Source organism: Blennius ocellaris, assembly GCF_963422515.1.
Source record: "Blennius ocellaris genome assembly, chromosome: 1".
NCBI lineage: Eukaryota > Metazoa > Chordata > Actinopteri > Blenniiformes > Blenniidae > Blennius > Blennius ocellaris.
Window position 1 is genome coordinate 2,006,402 of NC_137650.1, and position 25,495 is coordinate 2,031,896.

General features: G+C 43.7%; 1 protein-coding gene and 1 long non-coding RNA gene across 6 annotated transcripts in view; both read left to right on the plus strand.

Annotated features, from left to right (window-relative positions):
• lrp4 (low density lipoprotein receptor-related protein 4) overlaps positions 1 to 15,976 on the plus strand; it is a 193,242-nt gene extending 177,266 nt beyond the window's left edge. For 2 of the 5 annotated variants that reach the window (XM_080496823.1, XM_080496824.1), the window contains exons 31-38: positions 6,069 to 6,177; positions 6,492 to 6,684; positions 7,015 to 7,128; positions 8,099 to 8,210; positions 8,688 to 8,749; positions 10,386 to 10,473; positions 10,588 to 10,729; positions 13,353 to 15,976. In XM_080496823.1, the coding sequence (XP_080352949.1) occupies positions 6,069 to 6,177; positions 6,492 to 6,684; positions 7,015 to 7,128; positions 8,099 to 8,210; positions 8,688 to 8,749; positions 10,386 to 10,473; positions 10,588 to 10,729; positions 13,353 to 13,718 (1,186 nt within the window). In that variant the 3' untranslated portion in view covers positions 13,719 to 15,976. Of the gene's footprint in view, positions 1 to 6,068; positions 6,178 to 6,491; positions 6,685 to 7,014; positions 7,129 to 8,098; positions 8,211 to 8,687; positions 8,750 to 10,385; positions 10,474 to 10,587; positions 10,730 to 10,924; positions 10,987 to 13,352 lie in introns of all 5 variants that reach the window. The other 3 variants (XM_080496825.1, XM_080496826.1, XM_080496827.1) reach the window with 2 other exon arrangements.
• A 5,887-nt stretch (positions 15,977 to 21,863) lies between these two features.
• On the plus strand, positions 21,864 to 24,423 carry LOC308131727. The gene is made up of 3 exons (XR_013936664.1): positions 21,864 to 21,911; positions 23,240 to 23,385; positions 23,469 to 24,423. It is a non-coding gene; the product is annotated as an uncharacterized lncRNA (long non-coding RNA).
• The last annotated feature ends 1,072 nt before the right edge of the window (positions 24,424 to 25,495 follow it).

The window sequence follows — 25,495 nt, forward strand, 5'->3', positions numbered from 1 at the left end:
CCCTCCACCCTCGTGGACCCGGCCCTCACCTCCACCCCCTGGCATCTCTCCACCCTCGTGGACCCGGCCCTCACCTCCACCCCCTGGCATCTCTCCACCCTCGTGGACCCGGCCCTCACCTCCACCTCCTGGCATCCCTCCACCCTCGTGGACCCGGCCCTCACCTCCACCCCCTGGCATCTCTCCACCCTCGTGGACCCGGCCCTCACCTCCACCCCCTGGCATCTCTCCACCCTCGTGGACCCGGCCCTCACCTCCACCCCCTGGCATCTCTCCACCCTCGTGGACCCGGCCCTCACCTCCACCCCCTGGCATCTCTCCACCCTCGTGGACCCGGCCCTCACCTCCGCCCCCTGGCATCTCTCCACCCTCGTGGACCCGGCCCTCACCTCCGCCCCCTGGCTGGACTCTGCCTGTCGCCTCACCGTCCCGGGGCTGACCACTGCAGCCCCCACCGGCGCCATTCCAGCCGTCAACAATGCGCGTGGCTCCGGCGGCTGCTCCCAGGACGCTCCCCGTGTTCTGTGGGTTTCCACAGGGAACCCGTGTGGGAGAAGTGCACACCACCACTGGGTTCCTCCACAGAGGAGCAGTGTCAGGAGTTTCCCAAACCATTTTTTTATTAAAGTAAATCAAAATACAAACCACACACACACACACACACACACACACACACACACACACACACACACACACACACACACACACACACACACACACACACACACACACACACACACAGCTTCTCTCTTGCAGCCAGTGTGTGTCTCCTGCCTGTCGCCCTGTGTCCGGGCGGCAGAGGTGATGCAGCAGATCTGATTCCAGGGCTTGATGCCCTCCCTGCCACATACCTCCACCGCTGCTTAAGGCCCACGGCCTGACCACCACAATGAGCTCTGCCCTCTAAAGGCCCCTTCATGCTCGGTGCGGCTGCATGTGTGCAGAGTATGTGTGGCATAAATATCATCATCCGCTCCTTAGCGCAGGGTCCACGGCGGTCCCACTGCGGTCGAGCACATGCAGCTGAAATTTTGTGACCGCACGACCTGTGCGTCAGAACTACTGAGTGCTTGTATGTCTGAACAATCTCAATGTAAAAGCAAATAAGGAGCCAGAGGCTCAGAACTCGTGAAGTGAAACATAAACTACTTGAGGAAAGGCTGAGGGAGTTTTGGGATCGTTACTTTATGGAATGCGCACAGAAATAAACCCAGAGTGTTGTATGGATACAATCATGTATCACCCGCGACCTGCACAGTCTGCAGACCAGCCTTGTGGAGAGCATGAAGGGACCTTCACATTGCAAGCGGGCACCATTTTTTTCTCTTTGCAAATGCTCCCAGAAAACAGACATAGGCTGTGTCCGAATTGTCCCTCCTTTCTCCTTCTCTATGGACTTTACCTCAACCCCGGGGATGATGTCACAGGGTTAAAGAGAGGTGTTAGGAGCCTTCCTAAAGGAGGTAAGGAAAGGTGTTAGGAGGCTTCCTAAAGGAGTCAGTGAAAGTTGTTTGGAGGCTTCCTAAAGGAGGTAAGGAAAGGTGTTTGGAGGCTTCCTAAAGGAGTCAGTGAAAGGTGTTAGGAGGCTTCCTAAAGGAGGTAAGGAAAGGTGTTAGGAGGCTTCCTAAAGGAGGTAAGGAAAGGTGTTAGGAGGCTTCCTAAAGGAGGTAAGGAAAGGTGTTAGGAGGCTTCCTAAAGGAGGTAAGGAAAGGTGTTAGGAGGCTTCCTAAAGGAGTCAGTGAAAGGTGTTAGGAGGCTTCCTAAAGGAGTCAGTGAAAGGTGTTAGGAGGCTTCCTAAAGGAGGTAAGGAAAGGTGTTAGGAGGCTTCCTAAAGGAGTTAAGGAAAGGTGTTAGGAGGCTTCCTAAAGGAGTCAGTGAAAGGTGTTAGGAGGCTTCCTAAAGGAGGTAAGGAAAGGTGTTAGGAGGCTTCCTAAAGGAGGTAAGGAAAGGTGTTAGGAGGCTTCCTAAAGGAGGTAAGGAAAGGTGTTAGGAGGCTTCCTAAAGGAGTCAGTGAAAGGTGTTAGGAGGCTTCCTAAAGGAGTTAGTGAAAGGTGTTAGGAGGCTTCCTAAAGGAGTTAGTGAAAGGTGTTAGGAGGCTTCCTAAAGGAGTCAGTGAAAGTTGTTTGGAGGCTTCCTAAAGGAGGTAAGGAAAGGTGTTTGGAGGCTTCCTAAAGGAGTCAGTGAAAGGTGTTAGGAGGCTTCCTAAAGGAGGTAAGGAAAGGTGTTAGGAGGCTTCCTAAAGGAGGTAAGGAAAGGTGTTAGGAGGCTTCCTAAAGGAGGTAAGGAAAGGTGTTAGGAGGCTTCCTAAAGGAGGTAAGGAAAGGTGTTAGGAGGCTTCCTAAAGGAGTCAGTGAAAGGTGTTAGGAGGCTTCCTAAAGGAGTCAGTGAAAGGTGTTAGGAGGCTTCCTAAAGGAGGTAAGGAAAGGTGTTAGGAGGCTTCCTAAAGGAGTTAAGGAATGGTGTTAGGAGGCTTCCTAAAGGAGTCAGTGAAAGGTGTTAGGAGGCTTCCTAAAGGAGGTAAGGAAAGGTGTTAGGAGGCTTCCTAAAGGAGGTAAGGAAAGGTGTTAGGAGGCTTCCTAAAGGAGGTAAGGAAAGGTGTTAGGAGGCTTCCTAAAGGAGTCAGTGAAAGGTGTTAGGAGGCTTCCTAAAGGAGTCAGTGAAAGGTGTTAGGAGGCTTCCTAAAGGAGGTAAGGAAAGGTGTTAGGAGGCTTCCTAAAGGAGTTAGTGAAAGGTGTTAGGAGGCTTCCTAAAGGAGTTAGTGAAAGGTGTTAGGAGGCTTCCTAAAGGAGTCAGTGAAAGGTGTTAGGAGGCTTCCTAAAGGAGGTAAGGAAAGGTGTTAGGAGGCTTCCTAAAGGAGTCAGTGAAAGTTGTTTGGAGGCTTCCTAAAGGAGGTAAGGAAAGGTGTTTGGAGGCTTCCTAAAGGAGTCAGTGAAAGGTGTTAGGAGGCTTCCTAAAGGAGGTAAGGAAAGGTGTTAGGAGGCTTCCTAAAGGAGGTAAGGAAAGGTGTTAGGAGGCTTCCTAAAGGAGTTAGTGAAAGGTGTTAGGAGGCTTCCTAAAGGAGTCAGTGAAAGGTGTTAGGAGGCTTCCTAAAGGAGGTAAGGAAAGGTGTTAGGAGGCTTCCTAAAGGAGTCAGTGAAAGTTGTTTGGAGGCTTCCTAAAGGAGGTAAGGAAAGGTGTTTGGAGGCTTCCTAAAGGAGTCAGTGAAAGGTGTTAGGAGGCTTCCTAAAGGAGGTAAGGAAAGGTGTTAGGAGGCTTCCTAAAGGAGGTAAGGAAAGGTGTTAGGAGGCTTCCTAAAGGAGGTAAGGAAAGGTGTTAGGAGGCTTCCTAAAGGAGGTAAGGAAAGGTGTTAGGAGGCTTCCTAAAGGAGTCAGTGAAAGGTGTTAGGAGGCTTCCTAAAGGAGTCAGTGAAAGGTGTTAGGAGGCTTCCTAAAGGAGGTAAGGAAAGGTGTTAGGAGGCTTCCTAAAGGAGTTAAGGAAAGGTGTTAGGAGGCTTCCTAAAGGAGTCAGTGAAAGGTGTTAGGAGGCTTCCTAAAGGAGGTAAGGAAAGGTGTTAGGAGGCTTCCTAAAGGAGGTAAGGAAAGGTGTTAGGAGGCTTCCTAAAGGAGGTAAGGAAAGGTGTTAGGAGGCTTCCTAAAGGAGTCAGTGAAAGGTGTTAGGAGGCTTCCTAAAGGAGTCAGTGAAAGGTGTTAGGAGGCTTCCTAAAGGAGTTGGTGAAAGGTGTTAGGAGGCTTCCTAAAGGAGTTAGTGAAAGGTGTTAGGAGGCTTCCTAAAGGAGTTAGTGAAAGGTGTTAGGAGGCTTCCTAAAGGAGTCAGTGAAAGGTGTTAGGAGGCTTCCTAAAGGAGGTAAGGAAAGGTGTTAGGAGGCTTCCTAAAGGAGTCAGTGAAAGTTGTTTGGAGGCTTCCTAAAGGAGGTAAGGAAAGGTGTTTGGAGGCTTCCTAAAGGAGTCAGTGAAAGGTGTTAGGAGGCTTCCTAAAGGAGGTAAGGAAAGGTGTTAGGAGGCTTCCTAAAGGAGGTAAGGAAAGGTGTTAGGAGGCTTCCTAAAGGAGTTAGTGAAAGGTGTTAGGAGGCTTCCTAAAGGAGTCAGTGAAAGGTGTTAGGAGGCTTCCTAAAGGAGGTAAGGAAAGGTGTTAGGAGGCTTCCTAAAGGAGTCAGTGAAAGTTGTTTGGAGGCTTCCTAAAGGAGGTAAGGAAAGGTGTTTGGAGGCTTCCTAAAGGAGTCAGTGAAAGGTGTTAGGAGGCTTCCTAAAGGAGGTAAGGAAAGGTGTTAGGAGGCTTCCTAAAGGAGGTAAGGAAAGGTGTTAGGAGGCTTCCTAAAGGAGGTAAGGAAAGGTGTTAGGATGCTTCCTAAAGGAGTTAGTGAAAGGTGTTAGGAGGCTTCCTAAAGGAGTTAGTGAAAGGTGTTAGGAGGCTTCCTAAAGGAGCCAGTGAAATGTGTTTGGAGGCTTCCTAAAGGAGTCAGTGAAAGGTGTTAGGAGGCTTCCTAAAGGAGTTAGTGAAAGGTGTTAGGAGGCTTCCTAAAGGAGTCAGTGAAAGGTGTTTGGAGGCTTCCTAAAGGAGTCAGTGAAAGGTGTTAGGAGGCTTCCTAAAGGAGTCGGTGAAAGGTGTTAGGAGGCTTCCTAAAGGAGTTAGTGAAAGGTGTTAGGAGCCTTCCTAAAGGAGGTAAGGAAAGGTGTTAGGAGGCTTCCTAAAGGAGTTAAGGAAAGGTGTTAGGAGGCTTCCTAAAGGAGGTAAGGAAAGGTGTTAGGAGGCTTCCTAAAGGAGTCAGTGAAAGGTGTTAGGAGGCTTCCTAAAGGAGTCAGTGAAAGGTGTTAGGAGGCTTCCTAAAGGAGTCAGTGAAAGGTGTTAGGAGGCTTCCTAAAGGAGTCAGTGAAAGGTGTTAGGAGGCTTCCTAAAGGAGTCAATGAAAGGTGTTAGGAGGCTTCCTAAAGGAGTCAGTGAAAGGTGTTAGGGGGCTTCCTAAAGGAGTCAGTGAAAGGTGTTAGGAGGCTTTCTAAAGGAGTCAGTGAAAGGTGTTAGGAGCCTTCCTAAAGGAGGTAAGGAAAGGTGTTAGGAGGCTTCCTAAAGGAGTTAAGGAAAGGTGTTAGGAGGCTTCCTAAAGGAGGTAAGGAAAGGTGTTAGGAGGCTTCCTAAAGGAGTCAGTGAAAGGTGTTAGGAGGCTTCCTAAAGGAGTCAGTGAAAGGTGTTAGGAGGCTTCCTAAAGGAGTCAGTGAAAGGTGTTAGGAGGCTTCCTAAAGGAGTCAGTGAAAGGTGTTAGGAGGCTTCCTAAAGGAGTTAGTGAAAGGTGTTAGGAGGCTTCCTAAAGGAGTTAGTGAAAGGTGTTAGGAGGCTTCCTAAAGGAGTTGGTGAAAGGTGTTAGGAGGCTTCCTAAAGGAGTCAGTGAAAGGTGTTAGGAGGCTTCCTAAAGGAGTCAGTGAAAGGTGTTAGGAGGCTTCCTAAAGGAGTCAGTGAAAGGTGTTAGGAGGCTTCCTAGAGGAGTCAGTGAAAGGTGTTAGGAGGCTTCCTAGAGGAGTCAGTGAAAGGTGTTAGGAGGCTTCCTAAAGGAGGTAGTGAAAGGTGTTAGGAGGCTTCCTAAAGGAGGTAGTGAAAGGTGTTAGGAGGCTTCCTAAAGGAGGTAGTGAAAGGTGTTAGGAGGCTTCCTAAAGGAGTCAGTGAAAGGTGTTAGGAGGCTTCCTAAAGGAGTCAGTGAAAGGTGTTAGGAGCCTTCCTAAAGGAGTCAGTGAAAGGTGTTAGGAGGCTTCCTAAAGGAGTCAGTGAAAGGTGTTAGGAGGCTTCCTAAAGGAGTCAGTGAAAGGTGTTAGGAGGCTTCCTAAAGGAGTCAGTGAAAGGTGTTAGGAGGCTTCCTAAAGGAGTCAGTGAAAGGTGTTAGGAGGCTTCCTAAAGGAGTCAGTGAAAGGTGTTAGGAGGCTTCCTAAAGGAGTCAGTGAAAGGTGGCACAAGTCAGTGACGTCTGCTGTGGTGAGGAAAGAACTACAAGTTTCCCAAAATGTCTTTAACTAAATCTCCATTATTTAGTGGAACACTGTGACCTGTTTGGCCTTTGTGTTCCTAATCCGGGGTGTGGTCTGCAGGATCTTTTGGGTGGACGCCCACTTGGACCGGATCGAGAGTTCAGACCTGAACGGGAAGTTGCGTCAGATCCTCGTCAGCCCCGTCTCTCACCCGTTTGCTCTGACACAGGTACCCCTCGTCCCCGCCCCCCACCCCCGGCTGTCCATCAACGGGCCGACACTCCTCCTCCCCTCCTCCTCCCTCTTACCTGCTTTTTCCACTCATCGGCTCACCGTGTGGTTTTTCTCACCGGCTGTCTCTCCGTCCTCCAGCTCTACTGAACCCATTCAACTTAACCATTTCTTCTACTTCCCTTCCACTCTGACCCTCATTTTTCTTCCTCCCCTTCTCTCCTTCCCCTTTTCCCTCCCCCTTCTTCCTCTCGCCCCCCCTCCTTGTCCGTGGTTTCTCCTCCCCTCTCTTCTTCTCCCTCCTTTCCCCAGTTGAAGCCGGTGTCCTCCCCTCTAACTCCTTTCTCCCGACTCTCGCAGCAAGACCGCTGGATCTACTGGACGGACTGGCAGACTAAGTCCATCCAGCGGGTGGACAAACACACCGGCCGCAACAAGGAAACTGTGCTGGCCAATGTGGAAGGCCTCATGGACATTATAGTGGTATCCCCTCACAGGCAGACAGGTACGGAGGTTCTTCACGTCTCGTATAGGAAACACAGGACCCCAGTGAATGAGAACGACTGGTAAAGTGCTGCAAACTGAAAAAAACAACACGTTATTCACTGGATTTAATCACTGCCAATGAAGCATGATGGGTCTGTTTGAACATATTTACTGTTGCCAGAGTAGATTCTACTCTTCTCATCCAGCGTTTCAGTTTGTATCATGCTGCTCCACTCCGCTGGGATCTCTGGTTCTCTATTATCTGACACGTTGGCGTCATTCGATGCCAGCCAGCCCTTCCAGCTCGGATTGGTTCCGGGTTGTGAACGTCTCGTCTCTTCTGGTTTAGGTACGAACCTCTGCGGGATCAATAACGGCGGCTGCACTCATCTGTGCTTTGCAAAGACCAACAGTTTTGTGTGCGCCTGCCCAGACGAAGCAGACGGGCGACCCTGCTCCACAAGTAAGTGTCTATATACTTTGCACTGGTCGTTCAGTCGTGCGCATTACAGTTTGGACAAAGAGCCAGAAGTTATATTGATAATAGTAAACAAAGGCTTTCTCTTGATTCACAGGTTTAAAAAGAACTAATTGTTTGTTTTATCTAATTCAAGAGTCATGAATTCATTCACAACCTGAATGTTGTTTCAAGGTGCAGTATGTCAAATTTGAGTAGGTTTTGTGCTTTTGGTGGTAGTTGTGAGCAGTTTGTTTTCCTATAGTTGATCACAGTGCAGAAGACTCTGTGTTGTTTTAATATTATTAATATTGTTGTTGTTATTATTTATATCGCGCTTTTCAGAACAGTTGTTGCACAGTGATTTACAGTAAAAACACAAACCAAACAAAGTCAGGCGTGACAGGAGACAAGCAATCATTAAACAGACGTAAATTATAGGTAACAAACCCCACAGGCTGAGGTGCCAAAAAGAGAACACATATAAAAGATAAAAGGGGCATAATTTGGTAAAAAGTGGATCAATAGAATAAAACCGATTATAACAAAAACAAAAGGGAAGCTTCAATTAAAAGTGAGTCTATAGAAATAGGTTATTATTATTATGGGTAATTATTCAGAGTGAGGACAGAATATATGCTGCATTAACCAAACTGGAGAGGCTCACTGAGTAGCGTCACTAGACTTCACTACACTGCAATACATTGACAATCAATGGAGCATCACTGCTGCCGGAAAATATTCAAACTGGAAAGTGAAAGCAGATGGGATTCTTGTGGAAAACACAGAATTGAGGGGATCACTAGTCAGCAGTGAGCAGCCGGAGCGCACAAAATTCCATCGGGAATTTTCTAGTTTAATAATAGCACTACTTTAGCAGGAAAAATACTTTTAGTTTAAACCAGGTCATTTGGTACTCTTTAATATAAGAAACGGACCACGTCTGACTTTATACTCGGCTTCTTGTGTGCGTCAGTTTCAGGGTTCGTGCCCACCTCGCCGGCCAGAGGAACCGCCAGCACCCCCGCCTCCAATAAGATCCCGCAATCTGCAACCGACACTCCTCACAGAGGACCCTCCATGGTCAAGTACGTTCCCCTGAACATCCTGCTCCTTCAGGACGGATTGCACTCAACAGCTTTTTGTCTCACGTCCCGCTGGGAAACCGATCTGTAGACTTCTGTCAAATACAACGCTCATCTAATCTGTCCATACGGAACACAGCCGGCATTTCTGGTTTTTTTAATTTGTGACAAATGGCACTAATTATTCGTGTTCCAGAACATTCAGCCTTTCATGAGCAACAAAATCTGACAAATGTTTTCATGTCGTGAAAAAATCTGCCTCAAGGGTTTTTTTTTTTTTTTAACAGCGGTAAAACTGTAGAAGGTTACACATTATTCTCGGAGGCCCTGGGGAACGTAATCCTAAGAAAAATTACTTTATGGGTTTTATGGAATTAGATCATTACAACTGCCATTAAATCCCCAGTGCTTCAGTGTGTTACATAATGTAGTGCACTTAATTTCTCAAGCTTCGTTTCATCTGTTTTGTTTTTTTTTCAGCTGCACCGGCAAGAATGTCAACGTGGAAGGCTGCTTGAACACGGTGGTGACGGCTCCTCACGGTCAGTACTCCAGAATATTTAGTTCTAATATCATTGAGAAACAGTGTTACAGTGCTATTTACCATCCAACATTATCACTTTCCAACATCGTCGACATCAACTCGTATGGAGTGCTTGGCAGAAAACCATGTAGTTAAAGACTTGTGCTGTCAATCGATTAAAAATAATTAACTCATTAATTGCACAATTTTCTGTAATTAATTGCAATTAATTGGATTGTTTTTCTACTGAAGACTGAAGCTTGTAATGAATATTTATTCAAGGAAAACCACGGAATTATTGTTGACTCAACACACAGACGATATTGAAATGCAAAGATTATGTTTCTAATGGGCTTTTAGCTTTGCGTGAAACTGTTTCTCTCCCAAGATCAGCAAAATAATAAAAATATCAATTCATTAACATCTAACATCACCACTCCTGGATAAAATCTCCAGTGACCTGAGCAGGTGGAACAACCTTCCCTTTTCTCTTCTGGGATGTATAGCTTCAGTCAAAACGAAAATATGACCCTAAATCAACCATCTTTTTTCAATGGTTCCACTCAAACCCACACCAAAATGGTTCCAGACATTAGACTCTATCATCATAACATTTTATGCGAAGAATGTAAAACCTAAAATCAGTCTATCCACCCTTCAGAAATCTGAATCAGAAGGTGGCTTCATGCACTATTACCTTGCTAATCAACTGCAGTTTATCAGTAAATGGATGAATCCCACCAAAGACTTGAGCTCATGGACAGAACTGGAACAACCCTACACCAACTGAACTTAACTCTCAGCCCTACCTTTCATTACCGCCGCTCTAAAACGACACAACTGCTTCAAAGACCCAATGATTGGCTCTACACTGTCTGCATGGTGGGAAAGTCTGGAAGTTAGAGGATCCACTCTGGAACCTTGTGCTCTCTCCGGTCTGGCAGAACCCAGACTTTGAAAACAACAAAACATTGCTGCATTTCAAAACATGGGAACAGAAGGGAGTCACGTTTTTCAAGACAATACACTCATGACATTGACAGAATTATTTAAAAAGATTGAGACTCAAAAATAAACTAAACCAAAATAAGCTGTGCAGTTGCTGAATCCGTCTTGGTTTTGGTTCCACTCCGGCCAGTTTAGACGTTTTACAAAAGTTTCGCGATGAGTCGGACCGCCTCTCCACTCGCCCCGTTTGTTGGCAGGATTGAGCTTTATGCAAATGAGCTCCTGGGCACCCGGCGTGCACCGTGGTGCATTTCACATAGACAATGAATGGGCTGCGGTCAATTGACGTATCTTGCAGACGTACCATCATTGTGCACTGTGGAAAGGTTAATGGTAAACGTTTTGATCAGATTAACAGTGAGGATGAATTAGTCTGCGTTCACATGTCTATTTTGACAGCCCTACTTGAATATTTATATTTAAAGGGTATTATGGCACTATCTTAGCGGTCCAGCCCACTGGAGATGAAATTGGGCTCCATGCGGCCCATGAATTTAAATAAGTTTGACGTCACTGACCTAAAGGATCAGTGATGTCAAATGATTTATGTGGGACACCTTAACGACACCATATCTATCGTCTTCAATGTATTTCCTAAAAGCTTTGAAATGAGTTGTGCTGAACTTCAACATGTTTGTCTGTTGCAGGTGAAGGACTTCACATCAGCTATGTGATCGGTGGAGTTCTGACTATTTTGGCAATTCTGATCCTCATTGCCGCTTTCATTATCTACAGGTCCGTCTCCCGCTTTGCCTTCTTTTCTTTAATTCTCCTCGTTTTTGAATGCAGACATGTGAAATTCACAAACTCTGTTATGTTGTTTTTTTTCCTTTTTTTTTGTCCTTTCAGACATAAAAAGTCTAAGTTCGCTGACCCAGGAGTGAGTAATCTGACCTACAGTAATCCCTCCTACCGGACCTCCACGCAGGAGGTCAAGATTGAGGCGTCGCAAAAGCCGCCGATATACAACCAGCTTCGATATAAAAAAGAGGTGAGGGACTGAGCAGAATTCCACGCACTGCTTCCCTTTTAATAGATGAAAGGATTTCACATGGATGGTCACAGATTGCACAGGTGTATTGTGGGTAAGCCACTGAGACAAATGGCGTCACTGTTTTTCTGATTGTGCTGACGTCCATCTTCTTTATCTCTCTCTCGCTCTCTCTCGCTCTCTTTTCCACTGCAGCACTCTCATCCCTACAACTCCCTCTCTCCCTTTATCTTTTGACCCACTTATCCCATGGAGAGGTAGTTATGACACACGGAGGACTCGTGTTTCTTTCCACTTCTGTGTTGTTTTTCTTCACTGCATGTGTCGGAAATGAACAATAATCCTCTCAAGTGGCGTTTCAGACGTCTGTGATCAGCAGCATGTCGGTGTTGTCCCCACTTAACACTTTGTTTTCTGTGTGACTCGCTGCGAGTGTTAAAGGTGCTGCGATATTTAGTATAATTCTGAGACAAATGGTGCGTCATTAAAACCCCGTAAACAACAAAGTCTGTATACAGTTCTCACTTTCTCACATAATTGACCTTTTCCTTGAATTAGAGATGCAGTTGAAGCTGTAGCACCTTAAAGTGTAAACAAAACAAACGTAACTGCAGAAGAAAGAAGAGAATTACAATAAAGGGACATCTGAGGCATGGTTTGTGTTTGAAGGTGGCATTTTGATCTGAAGTGTTGTGAAGTTTGATTAATCCACAAGAAAAAACTCCTGTATCAGGTTAAGTATTGCTGCTGTGTGTGTGTGTGTGTGTGTGTGTGTGTGTGTGTGTGTGTGTGTGTGTGTGTGTGTGTGTGTGTGTGTGTGTGTGCGTGTGCGTGTGCGTGTGCGTGTGTGTGCGTGTGCGTGTGCTTAGTTGGAGATGTGGAAAGAAATGAGTTAAAAGGATGAAGCTTTATTGTAAACTATAAGTGGAAGCTACATACCTAAGTCTTAAAACTGATTGTCTCAAAAACACATGTAAATGTCTCACGACTGTTATTTTTACCTGTAGAGTTATTAAAACCTATAAAAGCTATTTAAAAAAGCAAGCCCCACAATATTCATTATTTTATTAGCTGATCTCCCTTCATCTGAAGATCTGAACCCATCAATCGCTAATCACATGTGCAATGAGACATAGTTACTGCAAACAGCTTGAAATATAAGCTAACACCCAGCGGTTGTTACCACATCCTGGTATCTTTAGTATATTTGTTCCTTCTGATTTGAAGTCACACAATTTAAAAAAAAGGAACAATTCTAATTCAGTAAATACGTCTTATAAACCAGTGTGACTTATATATGCTCTTATTCTTGATGCATTTTTTTGGAGTGATGCAACTTATACTCAGGTTTGGTTTATCGGCCGAAAAATACCATAATCCTGTGTTTGTACCATAATAACACAAAAACAGAAATCGTAATGTCTGAAAAAAACGACTGTGTGATGTGCTGCCAGTGTACCTAAAAAGTCAACACTTCGTTTATTTATGCAATTAATGTTTTCACCACCAGATGGTGTAATGAGTAGATTCAAGTAGCATTCAGAGCGGCGTCGGCGACCAGCACCTGTTTGGTCCCTCTGCTGCTCCTTGAGCCTCGGTGCCCCTGCACTTCATCCCTGAGCGGGGCAGTGTGGTACGGCGGTAACGGTAACGGTGTTGTGAACGACGCAGGGATGTAGCATCATTACGCAACAATAGTAGTGCATAGAGCGCTTTAGTTACGGTCACAGCTCACGGCAGCTGCAGTTGCGCGGCTGTCCGAAGCCGTCGGCTCCTCGCATCCGCAAGGCGGCGGCCGACCGAAGCCGTGAGCTTTCCTTTATTTGTGACACAGTGGAAAACTTTCTCAATCCGAAGAGCAGCATCCATCTCCCACTGGATCTCCCCTCCTGTCACTGAGAGGAGCGTGTGAACCTCGCTAGAAGACCACAGCGCTGAAATTTCAATAAACCCAGTCAACCAAACAATCGGTGTGTGCAAAGCAGCGTACGTGAACAATAATGGGAGTGTTTACGGCAGATGAGATATTTTAATATTGCAGACTTGTCGAGAGCGCCGATCCTCACTACCATTCAGCAGACCTGTGGAGGAACGACGCTTCACGCGCACTGAGACAGAGAGGCAATTATCAAGCTAACGATAAATAATCCGGAATTATACAACTGAATGACATTGAAAGACACGCCACTCACAGTCGTCGTTCTAAAAACCTCGATCTCACATATATAAGCGCTGATTATAGCGACTGGGGGCGGGGACAGAACGGAACGAGTCCAAATGGCTCTTTGAGTGTTCCTTCAACGTTTGGAGGAATCATTCCATTGAGAAATGACGAAAGCTGTTTGTTGCCACACCGTGGTGGCGGGTCACATGACGCTGCCTGCCCTCAGGAAGCTGGCCGAGATGACAAACGGGTTTGATGCGAGTGTCACGGCTGCTGATGACCAAAATAATATCACAGATACTGGTTGCTGCAAATACAAACCAAAAAGGAGTCAAAACTCTCAATCAACACTGCCACCTGATGGGGACCAGTGGTATTACCACTTGGCTCCTGAAGGTGGATTTGTGCTGTTTTTGGTGTGCAGACGGTCTGACAGGCTCACTGTGTTTCCCTGTGCAGGGGGTGGTGGACGGCGGCTACACCAAGGAGAAGATCCGCATCGTGGAGGGCGTCTGTCTCCTGTCCAGCGACGAGCTTTACTGGGACGACCTCAAACAGATCAAGCCGTCTCGCGGCGGCCTGCACACCTGCATGCGCACGGACACCGTGTCCCTGCAGGCCAGCAGCGCCTCACTAGATGACGGTGAGACGGAGCAGCTCCTGCAGGAGGAGGCTTCGGAGTGCTCCTCCATCACCACCCTGACCCCCTCCACCATCACCCCGCAGCGCCACTCCCAGCACAGCCTGCCCGACACCGGCTGGGCCTCCATACGCAAACCCTGCACCGAGAGCAGGAAGTGTGAGGGACCCCCCCCCCCCTTCTGAGCCTCATCTCAACCATCTCACTCACACACACACACACACACACACACACACACACACACACACACACACACACACACACACACACACACACACACACACACACACACGCACACACACAAACCGGTACGATTACACAAAGATGAAACGGTAGCTGCATATGTAAACTAACGGTACATGTGGACCTGGTTCGCTCTACAATTCCCTCTCCTGTCTTTGAAACCGGGACTCCGTCCTACTTGTTCGCACATCCAGTGCAGCAGCGTCGGCGCCTCGGCCTCCGGGCTAGCGTGATGAACTAAAGGAGCGTGCTGGAAAAGGAACGGATAGGATTCCGGGGACGAAGCAGGAGAAACGGAGAGACACAAGTGTTATCTGGAGCCTTTTTTTGAATGTGTGCAGACTCTCAGCACGTCTCTGTGTGCAGCTTCAACTTTACTTTGTGTGAACTTCTCCTTCTAGAACCCCACAAACTCCCATGACGATGTCGTCACAAGGCCCTCACTAATGCCACTCATGACTTTATGAACTCTATTTATAAGCTTTTGTTGTTTTTTTAACTTGTGGAGTGGGTTTGCTGACTTTTGGAGATTGATGATGAGTGTTAAGCGTGAAGTGTTTTTGTTTTTGTTTTTGTTTTGCAGCAGGTCTCAGTTATCCAAGAGTTGTATTTATGACCGTGCCAAAGGGCGGGGCTTCACAGAGTCGCCGCGCTTCTTTCTCTATCCACACTTCAGTCGAGACTCCAATCGACTTCTGGAATGTTTGTTTTTTTCCTCTACTTCAGTAAAGCTTTCTCTCCCTAATGCACAGGAAGCACGACGGGTTTCCCAGCTCTCATTTTACAACAGCGTCCAACACAGCAGAAAGTTGACTAACTCTCTGTAGGAGTTTGGTGAAAGAAGCGTTGGGATGAGGAAGTTGGGACAAAGCAGAAGAACCCACGATGAAGTAAAAAGCCTAAGTGCCAAACATTTCATTGTTTTTCAACTTTATTTGGGGTTTTAAAGTGCACGTGGTGTTTTCTGCCTCTTCTGCCATTTGCCGTGCAGGTAACACTGGTTTTATCTACCAAGATGTGGATATAAGTCTCTGTTGTTTATTTCTTTGGGAAGAAGGCAGTTGATTTCTGTCTTGTTCACTTTTACTACAATAGTAAATGGAGCAATGGATTAGATTGAATTTCAACTTATTTATTTCCAAACTGCTACCAACAGAAGTAATAGATGGACAGATTTGTTAGTATTTTCATCAATTTTTAGTTCAAAGAGACGAGAAAGTCGCAATAAAAAGGTGGATTTAAAAAAGAAAATTAAGATATTATTTGCATAAGTTTCCCAGATCAGAGACAATTGCATCAAAAATCTTGGCACGTATGACCTGACATATCTGCTCGGCAACAACAACACTTTTGATTCTGGGGTCGTTTGAGTTCCTCAGAGATTCTCTCACAGCAACGGTACAGTAAAGACAAATGTCTAACTTAGAAACACTGTGCATGTCTGTCCTCATCAGACAGTGAGGCTCTTAGCGTAGAAATGTATCACTGACATCTTAAAATTCAAGATTAATACAAGATTTTATGGACTTTGGAGAACCATTCTGCCTGTCGAAATGCGGGACACAGAAATACTATATTGCTATATGGATAAGAATATATGTTAGAGGTTTTAGCTCCTTGTATTTTTGAAGTATCTGCTACGAAGCTCAGCTCCTCGCTGATTTGCTGCTAGACAAAGCACTGAGGCCAATGAAAGAGGGTCTTGGCAGCTACGCAACCCCGGTCTCTGTCCGGGTGGCGGTGGGAGCGCCGGCCTGCAGAGCGTCACCGTGTCCCATTCTCCCGGCTCACAGTCCCTCCAAACTCTGCTGCAGGAACGCTCAAGCTGTACAGACGCAAACAGTTCTGTTCATATTGCATGGATTGAGTTGTATAGTCTTTTTTTGTACAAAGGGATTCCATGACTTTTTTTTTTTTAGGCTTGTATTAATTTTACTCACTGGAGAAAACAGGTTTTTTTTTTGTTTTTTTTAAATAACCACTGTGTTCCCAAGCCTTGTAAATGATAGGGAAGATGCCAGTTATTTAATAGTGCTCTTTTATCTTTTGAAATACTGGTTACATTTAGCTGTTGTAAAGTTAACAAAAGAGGTATTTATGATTTTTTTTTTTTTTTTGGTCGTCACTTGATGTGTAAATATGAAAAGACTGTATATGTATTTCCATGGCAGTACTAACAAGCTGTGTTGTGTGATATAGTGAATTATCCCTTTGCTATCTTTTAATATAAAATTGAATTTGCATTTCAATGAAACTTCTGACTCGCTCGTCTGTGTGGACTGGAGTTACGCAAACATGCTCTTCAATAGACGGCAATAATAAAGATGCAAATTTCTGATAATTCTCACAATGCGAGGAAAGATGCATTTTCAAATGAGGATTTCAGAGGCATGAAAACTATTGAACAATTGTTTGTTATTTGAGGTGTTATTTTGAGATGTGCTAATCATATAAATGGCGCCAAACTTTAATTGGAATGTTTGAACTAATGAAGTTTACACAACAGAAAAGTCACATTGTCTTTAGAGTTATCAATGGAATTTGACCAAAGTTAACTCAACGAATGGTGTCCATAAGATGGAACAAAAAAAGCTTTGTTTTTGATTGAAATATAATTTAAAAAGAATAACTTCTATGTAAGAATCAATGTACTCGCTCTGCTTGCTCAGATTTTAGTTGTTGAATAGAAATCTCAGTACAAATGTCTTGTTTGTTAAATTAATAGATACATTGCCAATATGTTTTACTTTGTGTTCCAACTACAATAATCCAATCATGCAAGAAAAGGCTTAATTGATCATATCAAATATTAATGATAAATACATTGCAAAAAAATCCCTTGCTCAGATCAAAAGACATAAAATTAACACAATCATTCATCAATCTTCTGTACCACATTCTTTTGATTGCTATACAATAGCACTCACATATTTACTCATATATGTGGATTAAACACTAAATTACCATATATACAAAGCTTACAAGAATTAATCATAAACAAAACAACTACGACTTAAATACACCAGCAGTGTTAAATAGATTAAAAGCTAAAAATTATTATAAAATACTGGTCCCGAGATATTCTTTTTTACTGATCACAAGAGTATGAGAAGTACTAAAAGATCTCATTTCAGTACATAATGTAGTCATTATGTGTTTACAAAAGACAAGCAGTAAGAGAGCATTACAATAGAATTACAGTCCCAAGAGAAGATTAGGTTCCTAAACACAGTCGCATTATGTACAAAGTACATTTTGTAATATCTACACGTAAGCATCACCGATTTCATTTCTATGCCTTTTTTTCGACATAAAATGATACAATGCAGTGGCAGAGTGACTCTTCGTTGCTCTTTTATATTAACGAGAGGGATTATTATAATGGATGTGCAGCAGGTACCACTCATCCTTCAGAACTACATTTGCCCTGTTGGCACTCACAGGGTTTCTCCTTTTGCCTGCTTTAGGAATACAACTACACATGATGTGTGAAAGGCATTGATATTATATAACCTCTTTGTAGTGAGTTACAATGGATGCAACCTTTGCTATCCAAGGCACAGGCAGAACATGAAAACCCATTAAAGAAAGGCTAGACAAGCCTGCAGCTTTCAACTATAAACCTGTAATGCAACTGGGAACAACGTTTAACTTGTGCCAGTGAATGTCCTTTAAAGGCTGCAAAATATATTTGATGTTTATTGACAGAAGAAGGAACAAACTTTTAAAGGCTAAATAAGAGGATCACTAATATAAAAGGGAATATCCATCCATCCATCCATCCATCCATCTTCCATACTGTTTTACTGCTTTAAAAACATTCAAAACAATAAAATAGATCTAATGAGGTCAAAGAAGCGGACAAACATTTAAAATTGTAAATCAGAATGAACTGCATTTATAATAAATTAATAAATTAAAATCTAGCTGGAATCTCGCTTTAGTGTCTTCTTCTTTTTTATTATTATCCTCATCATTTTTGTTGTTGTTGCTGTTGTTAAGTTTTTTATTCTCAGGCGAATCTTGTGTTTACAGTCTATTATATATAAAGTTTTTCTAACACATGATCCCTTGCGCAGCTTTTCATTGGCTCTCAGAACAACACGAGCAGGCTGGTTGTCCAATAAAACCGTCTGCCTTTTTGACCAATCAGCGATCAACTTCACGAAGCGCCTCTTTACAACCAGACACAACTTTGTCGATCTTCGGAAAAAATATATATAATACACGTTTCAAATGCAAACAGTGATTCAAACATCTCCTTTTGCGTGTTTTGCGTGTATTTCACGCTTTTATCGTTTGATTACAAAAACGAATTCTGTTCGTTAAAAGCGAACGTTCCTTGTTAGCATGGCAACGCAGCTAGCCGCTAAGCTAACTCGTCGAGGTGAGTGTTTCCTGCTTGATGGAGTTTCTTGTATTTTAAGCGCGTTTTGGTTCATATCTTTAAAGTTTTATGTTTTGTGGCTTTGGAGCAGGTATATCTGTTATGTGCTTGTGTTTGTAAGTAGCTAAAGTTTAATGGCTCGTTTTTTGATCGCACGTGGTGTGACTAAACTCCCGTCACTGTCACAGGCGTCGGCTGAGAGGAAGCTGGTGTATGAAGTCAAGACGCTCCCTGAGGTAAATGCATCTAGTCCACAATGTACAAACACACTGATGAAGTCCGTTAAGAGTGAGGGTGATGAGTTGCACGATCAAAAGTTGGTGTGTTTGTTGCAGTGGCGACGTCACGCCAATCCGATCCCACCTGAGGACACACTGTGTGCACAGGGGCCATCTGACTCACTCAGGCGCACTGCTATGAACAAATGTTGTCTTTTGTTTTGTCGTTCATGTGTAGAAGGGTCATGTATCTATTTATAAAGAGGGGGCATGTAGTTTAGCTTGGGACTTGAGTGTCATTTACAGTATGACTGATTGAACTCCCTCAAAAGCATTAAATTGACTCTAAATTCACCTTTCTGTGATGAAAGTCTCAAAACTGGATGTGGACTTTACATTGATTTTATGTTCTTTTTCTGATCAGGGGAAGAAATTAAGCTTTTCTTCAGGTCCTGTGCTCTTGTTTCACATTCTGTGGGCAGTGTAGAGACTCTGAGGCCTCCAATATCTGCTCTCAGAGTGGTAGAGATGCCAGACCATGACTGCTTGAATCTATGGAGAGAGAGAAAAAATATACATATTATATAAATGTGTAAATTACAGGAAGGTGACATGTACATTCGGTCAGCCCATAATGCACTGCTCTCTTCTACATGGGTCACCAGCGTGTACTTGAAGCCATTCTTGCTACAACTGGGATTTGAACCGGCTCCAGCACGATTCGAGGTAAAGACTGTACTCAACATGTCGAGTGTGCAGGAAAAATAATGCAGTGAATGGAAATCACATTTGATTGATTTGATTGCTGTTTGTAGATTCCTCATCAGCTTTGAACATCCACATATGATTCCTAACTGACAACTAAATACCATTATTGTGTCGCAGGAGTTTGACACGAAAAGGAAGTCGATGATTACGTCAAGTGAAGGTGCCGCCTGACGAGATCAAATGTGAAGGTGAGGTCAGTGAATGCAGTACACACTACTGTAAACGCAGTCCTGGGTTCATGGAGTCTGTTGACAGTGAGGGTGATGAGTTGCACGATCAAGAGTTGGTGTGTTTGTTGCAGTGGCGACGTCACACCAATCCGATCCCACCTGAGGACACACTGTGTGCACAGGGGCCATCTGACTCACTCAGACTCACTGCTATGAACAAATGTTGTCTTTTGTTTTGTTGTACATGTGTAGAAGGGCCATTTGTTGATTTATGAAGAGGTGGACATGTGTTTCAGCTTGGGACTTGCGTGTCACTAAAAGATATTTTAACCCAATAGCGTGTGTGCGTGCGTGCGTGCGTGCGTGCGTGCGTGCGCGCAGCAAAGATTTAATCAATTGTTGGTTTTCAAACTCACGATTCAAGTTTAAAGTCTGTCCTTCAGTGTTTACAATAGAAAATGGAGAACTTGTTGGAGAAACATGGACATCATGTAGCCCAAGAATAGACCGGAGCTTTAGCCAAGAGAAATATATCCATTTATCACCAAAGAGACTAATGGCGCTTATTGAGTGCTAACAAAAAAAGAAAAACTCACAAGTCATTGATGCCAGAGATGGCAGGACCCCATCATGTGGATCAGGTCAACTGGAAGTTATATTGAAGCTCCCATCTTTTTTTTTTTTTTTTTACCCAACAAGGCAAATGAAAATGTAATGAAGATTCACTTAAAATTACTAGTCATTAAGAAAAACAAAGCATAATCTGGCTGAAGTGCTAGGACGTGTCTGAACCCCTGTCGTTGTAAAGATGAGATATTTGTGACCCAAACATAACATTCTGGACCAAGTATGAATACTTTCTAAAGCCGTGGTTCCACTGCACTTTGTGTGCCGGGACGTCGAGGGGCAGGACGTGTTTTCACATGGTCAGACTGAAAACGTTGTGGATGCTCAGAAAGAAACAAGAACCACTGGCTGTGGTGTTCTGCTCCTCCGCTGAGGAAGCACCGAGGAGCAACGACACCGTCTGCTGATTGGTGCTGACGGTCGTCACTCTTCACTTTAAATATTTCATCGGCGGTAAATCCTCCTGTTGTTTACATATGCTTTGCGCTCAGTTTTGTTAACTGGGTTTATTGACACGTCGGTGAGCGACACAACATCGTGGTCCTTCAGGAGGAGGAGCAGCAGGAGGAGCAGCAGGAGGAGCTGGATGCTGCTGTTCACAATGAGAACGTTTGCTGAGTCACAGAAGGAATTGTGGGCTGCAGCGTTGTGACGGGTAAAGTCGGCCTCTTCCGTGTTCTTTGCTTGACGCGTCCCCGTCGTTCACAACCCCGCCTACTTGTTAACCATACTTTCTGTTGGGAACCGTGTGACAGTTGGTCCTGGGTGCACTTTGCCCTACCGTAACCTCCCACTTCACCACGTACCGCGCAGTGGAACCCTGGCTTAATGGTCTCAGTATTAATTGTCTAATGTGTCTAAAATGCTTTTTGGCTGATCACTTGTTTTCTTTCAAAAGTCCACTGTAATCTAATTGGACCAGGTTATGTAAACGGATGAACAGAACATGTTCACCTCTCCTCTTCCAGGAGTTGGTGACCTCCTCGGTCCTCATGAGAAAACTAGTTTTCTCCCCCAGCCTGTGATCACTGTGTCGGAGCTCTGCACGATAACCACTGTAATTCTGTCCTCTCCTATCAGGGGAGTTCAGAGCGTTCAGCCAGGAATCTAGCTCCACCTCCTCCAACAAAGGAGAAAATGACCACCGTCTGACCTTATCCGGTGTCGAGGATGATGGTCTTTTCTTCAAAAAATAACCTTGAACAAATTCTAGGATTTACGTGGAAAGTTGAGCGCAGCATTCCAACATGCTAACATATCATTTTCTGTGTGAATTTATCAAAGGGCATCAAACACATTTTAGCCACATACAGAACCCTTCCTTCTGTTGCGGGCTGGACTGGTGTATAGTGCTATATTCACATTTCAATTTAAACTGAAGTTTTGCCTTTGTTGCTGGACAGAAAATTAGCCCACAGACTCCTGATTGAAACCATCTGGTTTGGACTCTGAAGCCTTTAAGTGCAGAAACATGTTAAAGTGGATTAATAACTAGTAACATTGGTGACCATTTCAGTTCTCTGAGCTCCGGCTGGGCAACACCTGCACGTCTTCAAAGTCCAAGCAGTTCCTCACCTCATTGTGAGAACAGTCACTCTGGTAACGATATGCAGTGTTGAGACATTTTCTCACAGAACAATCTGCCACGTGTAATAATAATACCGTTCTCTTTAGAGATGGCCAGCGTCCACAGGCAGAGGCACTCGCCCTGTTGGCCACTAATGACCCTCCTGAAACTTGTACCGCCTGTGATGGTTGGAGAACCAAACCTGCACTTTCCATTTCCATTCTTGTCCTTACTTAATCCTCGCCTGTGCCGTTTTCAACCCTGTCCTGTCTCTGTCTTCTCCCTCTTCACGTCGGTGTCCCTGCAGGCTCGGAGAACAATGCGGCCGCAGCCTGTTCACACTTCTGCAAATGTCGGCTTATTGCTGAATGAGCTGAAGGGCCACCTGATGCTTGGAGGTACGCATTCCATTTTAGATGTTTGATTTCAAGTCCAGTTGAAGACGTGCGCTCTAGACTGGTTTACCCTCCAGCACAGGTCCAACTCTGACAGTCACTGAAGCATTTGACCTGTTTCTAAGTATGTTGGCTTCAGAATCATGCATCTGAATACAATGTGAGGAAAAACCTTCCAGACGGTCATCTAATCACACCATCTTGCTATTAGAACCCGTTTTCAGCAGCTCAAGATGTCAAACTGAACCTTAACATTTTAAAGGTTTATTCGATGGTGAGCAGCTTTTTAGATTGTGACCTACATGGTTGACTTGGTATGAAGTTTGTTTTTAGCAGTGCTGTCTGGTAACACAATTGTCAATTTTGTACATGATCAAATAAATGATACAAAATGTAAACATCTAGGGCGGAATAGCGACGGTAAAAATGCCAATTTTACCTCAAATAAACTCTTTAATATGATTCACTCCAAACTCACCCCTTCCTGGTTCAATTCTTTAAATTTTATTAATAAATATTATGGTAAAAATAAAACGCAGAGAATCAAACGCTTTCACACACACTACTTTACACTACTACTGTAAATATCATTCTGGATGTATGGTGTCGGGGAATTGTGTTGTTTGTTTCTGTCTTTCGTCCTGTATGTTGCAAATAAAAACAAAATCTGTAGGGCCGGTGGATGACAGGAAATTGAATTGAGTTTCCAATGTGCAATAATGGAATGTACGGTTGGACAAAAGTAGTTTTTAATCTTCTATTTTAAGATGTTGGTACGCTCTTTTTCTCTATAGTTTTATGTTCTGGTTTATGTGAAAGTTTTTTTAAATTGACTTTGTGATTTATGTCCACATCCAAGAAAAACAATCTGGATTCTTCAGTGTGTCTTATATGTAAAGCAGAATTGACAATACATTTCAGTTTGACTTTGATAAGGTTCTACCGTTAAAATAAATCCAGACGTTTAAAGGTTATATGAAGCTTGAAATTGTCCATTTTAAACGAACAGGATATTTCTGGAGTCACCTCCCAACAAATCAAATTTAACTTGAGCAGCAACACATGTTTAACCTGTAGAACGAGGCGAGCAGCTCAATTAATTTTCATATATGATTTGATATATGGATATAAACTTTTACATTGCATCTGTTTTTATAACTCTAAACCATTCATTACATTATCAGCTGTTTTAGGACCTGCTTCAGCAGTTTCACCTTTTTTTCTGAATTTTATTTTGGCACCAACAGCTTTTTCTATTTTGACTGTTTAAACTTTTTGTTTTGGAAATTCTAGTCATTTTAGTATTTGTGCTTTTTTCTTTTTTTTTTTAGGGCACGTAGTACAGAAACATCTGGTTCAGGTGAACCAGGTTCCTGGTGTGGACAGACCCTCTTTGTTTGATGGTGATGATTTCTGATCCTGCTTCCTCTCCTGACTGTTGCATCATCGTTACACCAGGATGTCAGTTGTTGCACAGGTGAGAGAAAATTTCACTGTGGGCATGTGTGAAATACGCCTGAATCTTCCAGTCCAAGGAGGATTTACTCTTTTCACCCACAGAGTGTGGATGAAGTAACTACCCCCCCCCCTTCGCCTGGCAGATGGACGAGCTGTTGACCTGGAAGATGAGATCAGAAGTGACGAAGAGCAACACGAGTAACCTCGGAAGTTCAGTATTCTTCACCCTTTCACTTTCATCAACAAAAAAAACATGCATGTGCTTGGAAATCATGTTTTTTTTAGTGGTTGTCATGGCATCTGACTTTTGAGTAATCCCTGAGAGTCAGAGCAGCGAGCTACATCACACTAATGGCTTTTACTGAGGTGATGGTGTGTAGTTTCCTCTGAGGATTACAATTTTCCCAGATTGTCTTGCATGATCAGAGGCCGCGGCTCACCTAAATGTCTGGATCCTCTCCGTGGGTTTTGCCGGTGAGGAGGTGCTCGTAGTTCAGAGTTTGCGTTGTCTGGACAGAGTGACGTGAAATCCATATTGTGTTCTTTCAAGTGAAGCTGAAGGAGAGCAGGCATTTCCACTGCTCTCCGCCACGACGTCAAAACGTGCAAAAAGCTCCATATCATTTGTACGGACCCCCGAGGACACTGCCACTGCCCCCCCCACAGACACATTGAGCTTCACATGAGCAGGCGAGCTGCAGAAATAAGCAAATTGTTTGACCGGAGCTTTGCAACTCACGACTACTCAGCCTCCTTCTGCTTTCATTGAATCACAAGTAAATATGAACATTTTTATACTTTGAAGATTGAATGTGTTTTATTGCACAAAGTCAGCAGGTCATGTGTTCAAATCAAGCTCATTTGGAGAGATTTCAGGAAAATTGTTTAATTCAACCTTAAAGTAGGGAGGTAAAAAAACCAATCTTTATTTGTCCATAAATGTGGTAAAACCATGTCTTGAAAAACAAATCAAGGTTGTTCAGCTGTTTCATGAAAACTCAAATCAATCACATTAATCTGAATAAGTAGAGTTAGTGGAACATGTTTTAAACATGCTGGATGAGATTGTTTTAATTATGATTTTGATTTCTGTGCAATCTGACTTGAATAAACTCTGTTTTCACTGTTTTAATATAATTTATGTCGCTGCGCTCATTTGTCTTGGACACTTTCTTCATCTACTTGGTTTTCCGACGTGATCAGGATGAAGACGATCCCCTCATTTCTCCGTGTGGTTTAGGCGACTGTTGACTCCTGTTATTTTCTGCTTGCTTTTTAATTTTCATTGCAATAATGTTCATTGAGTTTCATATATGCTTCTTTCTTTTCCACCACAGTTTGTTTTATTTCTTGTCAATTCTGTTTTGTATTTTGTACAACACAAGAATAATCAAAGTGTAAATGTATATTAAAAAATAAACTATACATTTTATTTCACAAGTGGTCATCAATTGCTTAATAAGATTGTCAACTTCTTTATGAAAATACACAAGTTTAGTTTTGGATTTACAGTAAAAGAATCAAGACAACTGACTGGTCAATCAGCTCCTCATCACTGAATGTTCTCAGTTCAGCCACTAGGTGGCAGTTTAATATCAGCCTTCTTCTCTTGCCCTTCACTAATGTATGTGCAATAATGTGCTTCCCGTGTGTAAAACGTGAAGGTATGCTGTGGTGTGCATAATGAGGCAGTGGATTCGTACCTGAAAACTCCACGTACTTAAAAACCCCTACAGCGAGGTTTTCTTTTTTAAAGACGCATCTCACTTCTGAAGATCTTGAGTGGAAACGCAGATTCAAGCCATTATATCGACCTCAGTGCAAATCCAGCCTGAGATCATTGTGATGACTGAATGACTGAATCGAGCCGCGCTGCAACACTTGGAATGAAGTTTCGCTATAATATGTCCATGGAAATCTTAACCTGTGGATACAGAATACTAAAATACATCACATGTTGCATAGATTAATTTTGAGTGGGGTTTTGTATGCCAGGTTTTCAAGTATTTGTGCAGGTGATAGTAGGTCAGAAGAACTTCCCTGATGCCACACTATCACAATAAATATTGAATGAATAAATGTATTATTATGGGACAAAGTCAAGTCGTTCAAATCAAGCAGCTTGAAAT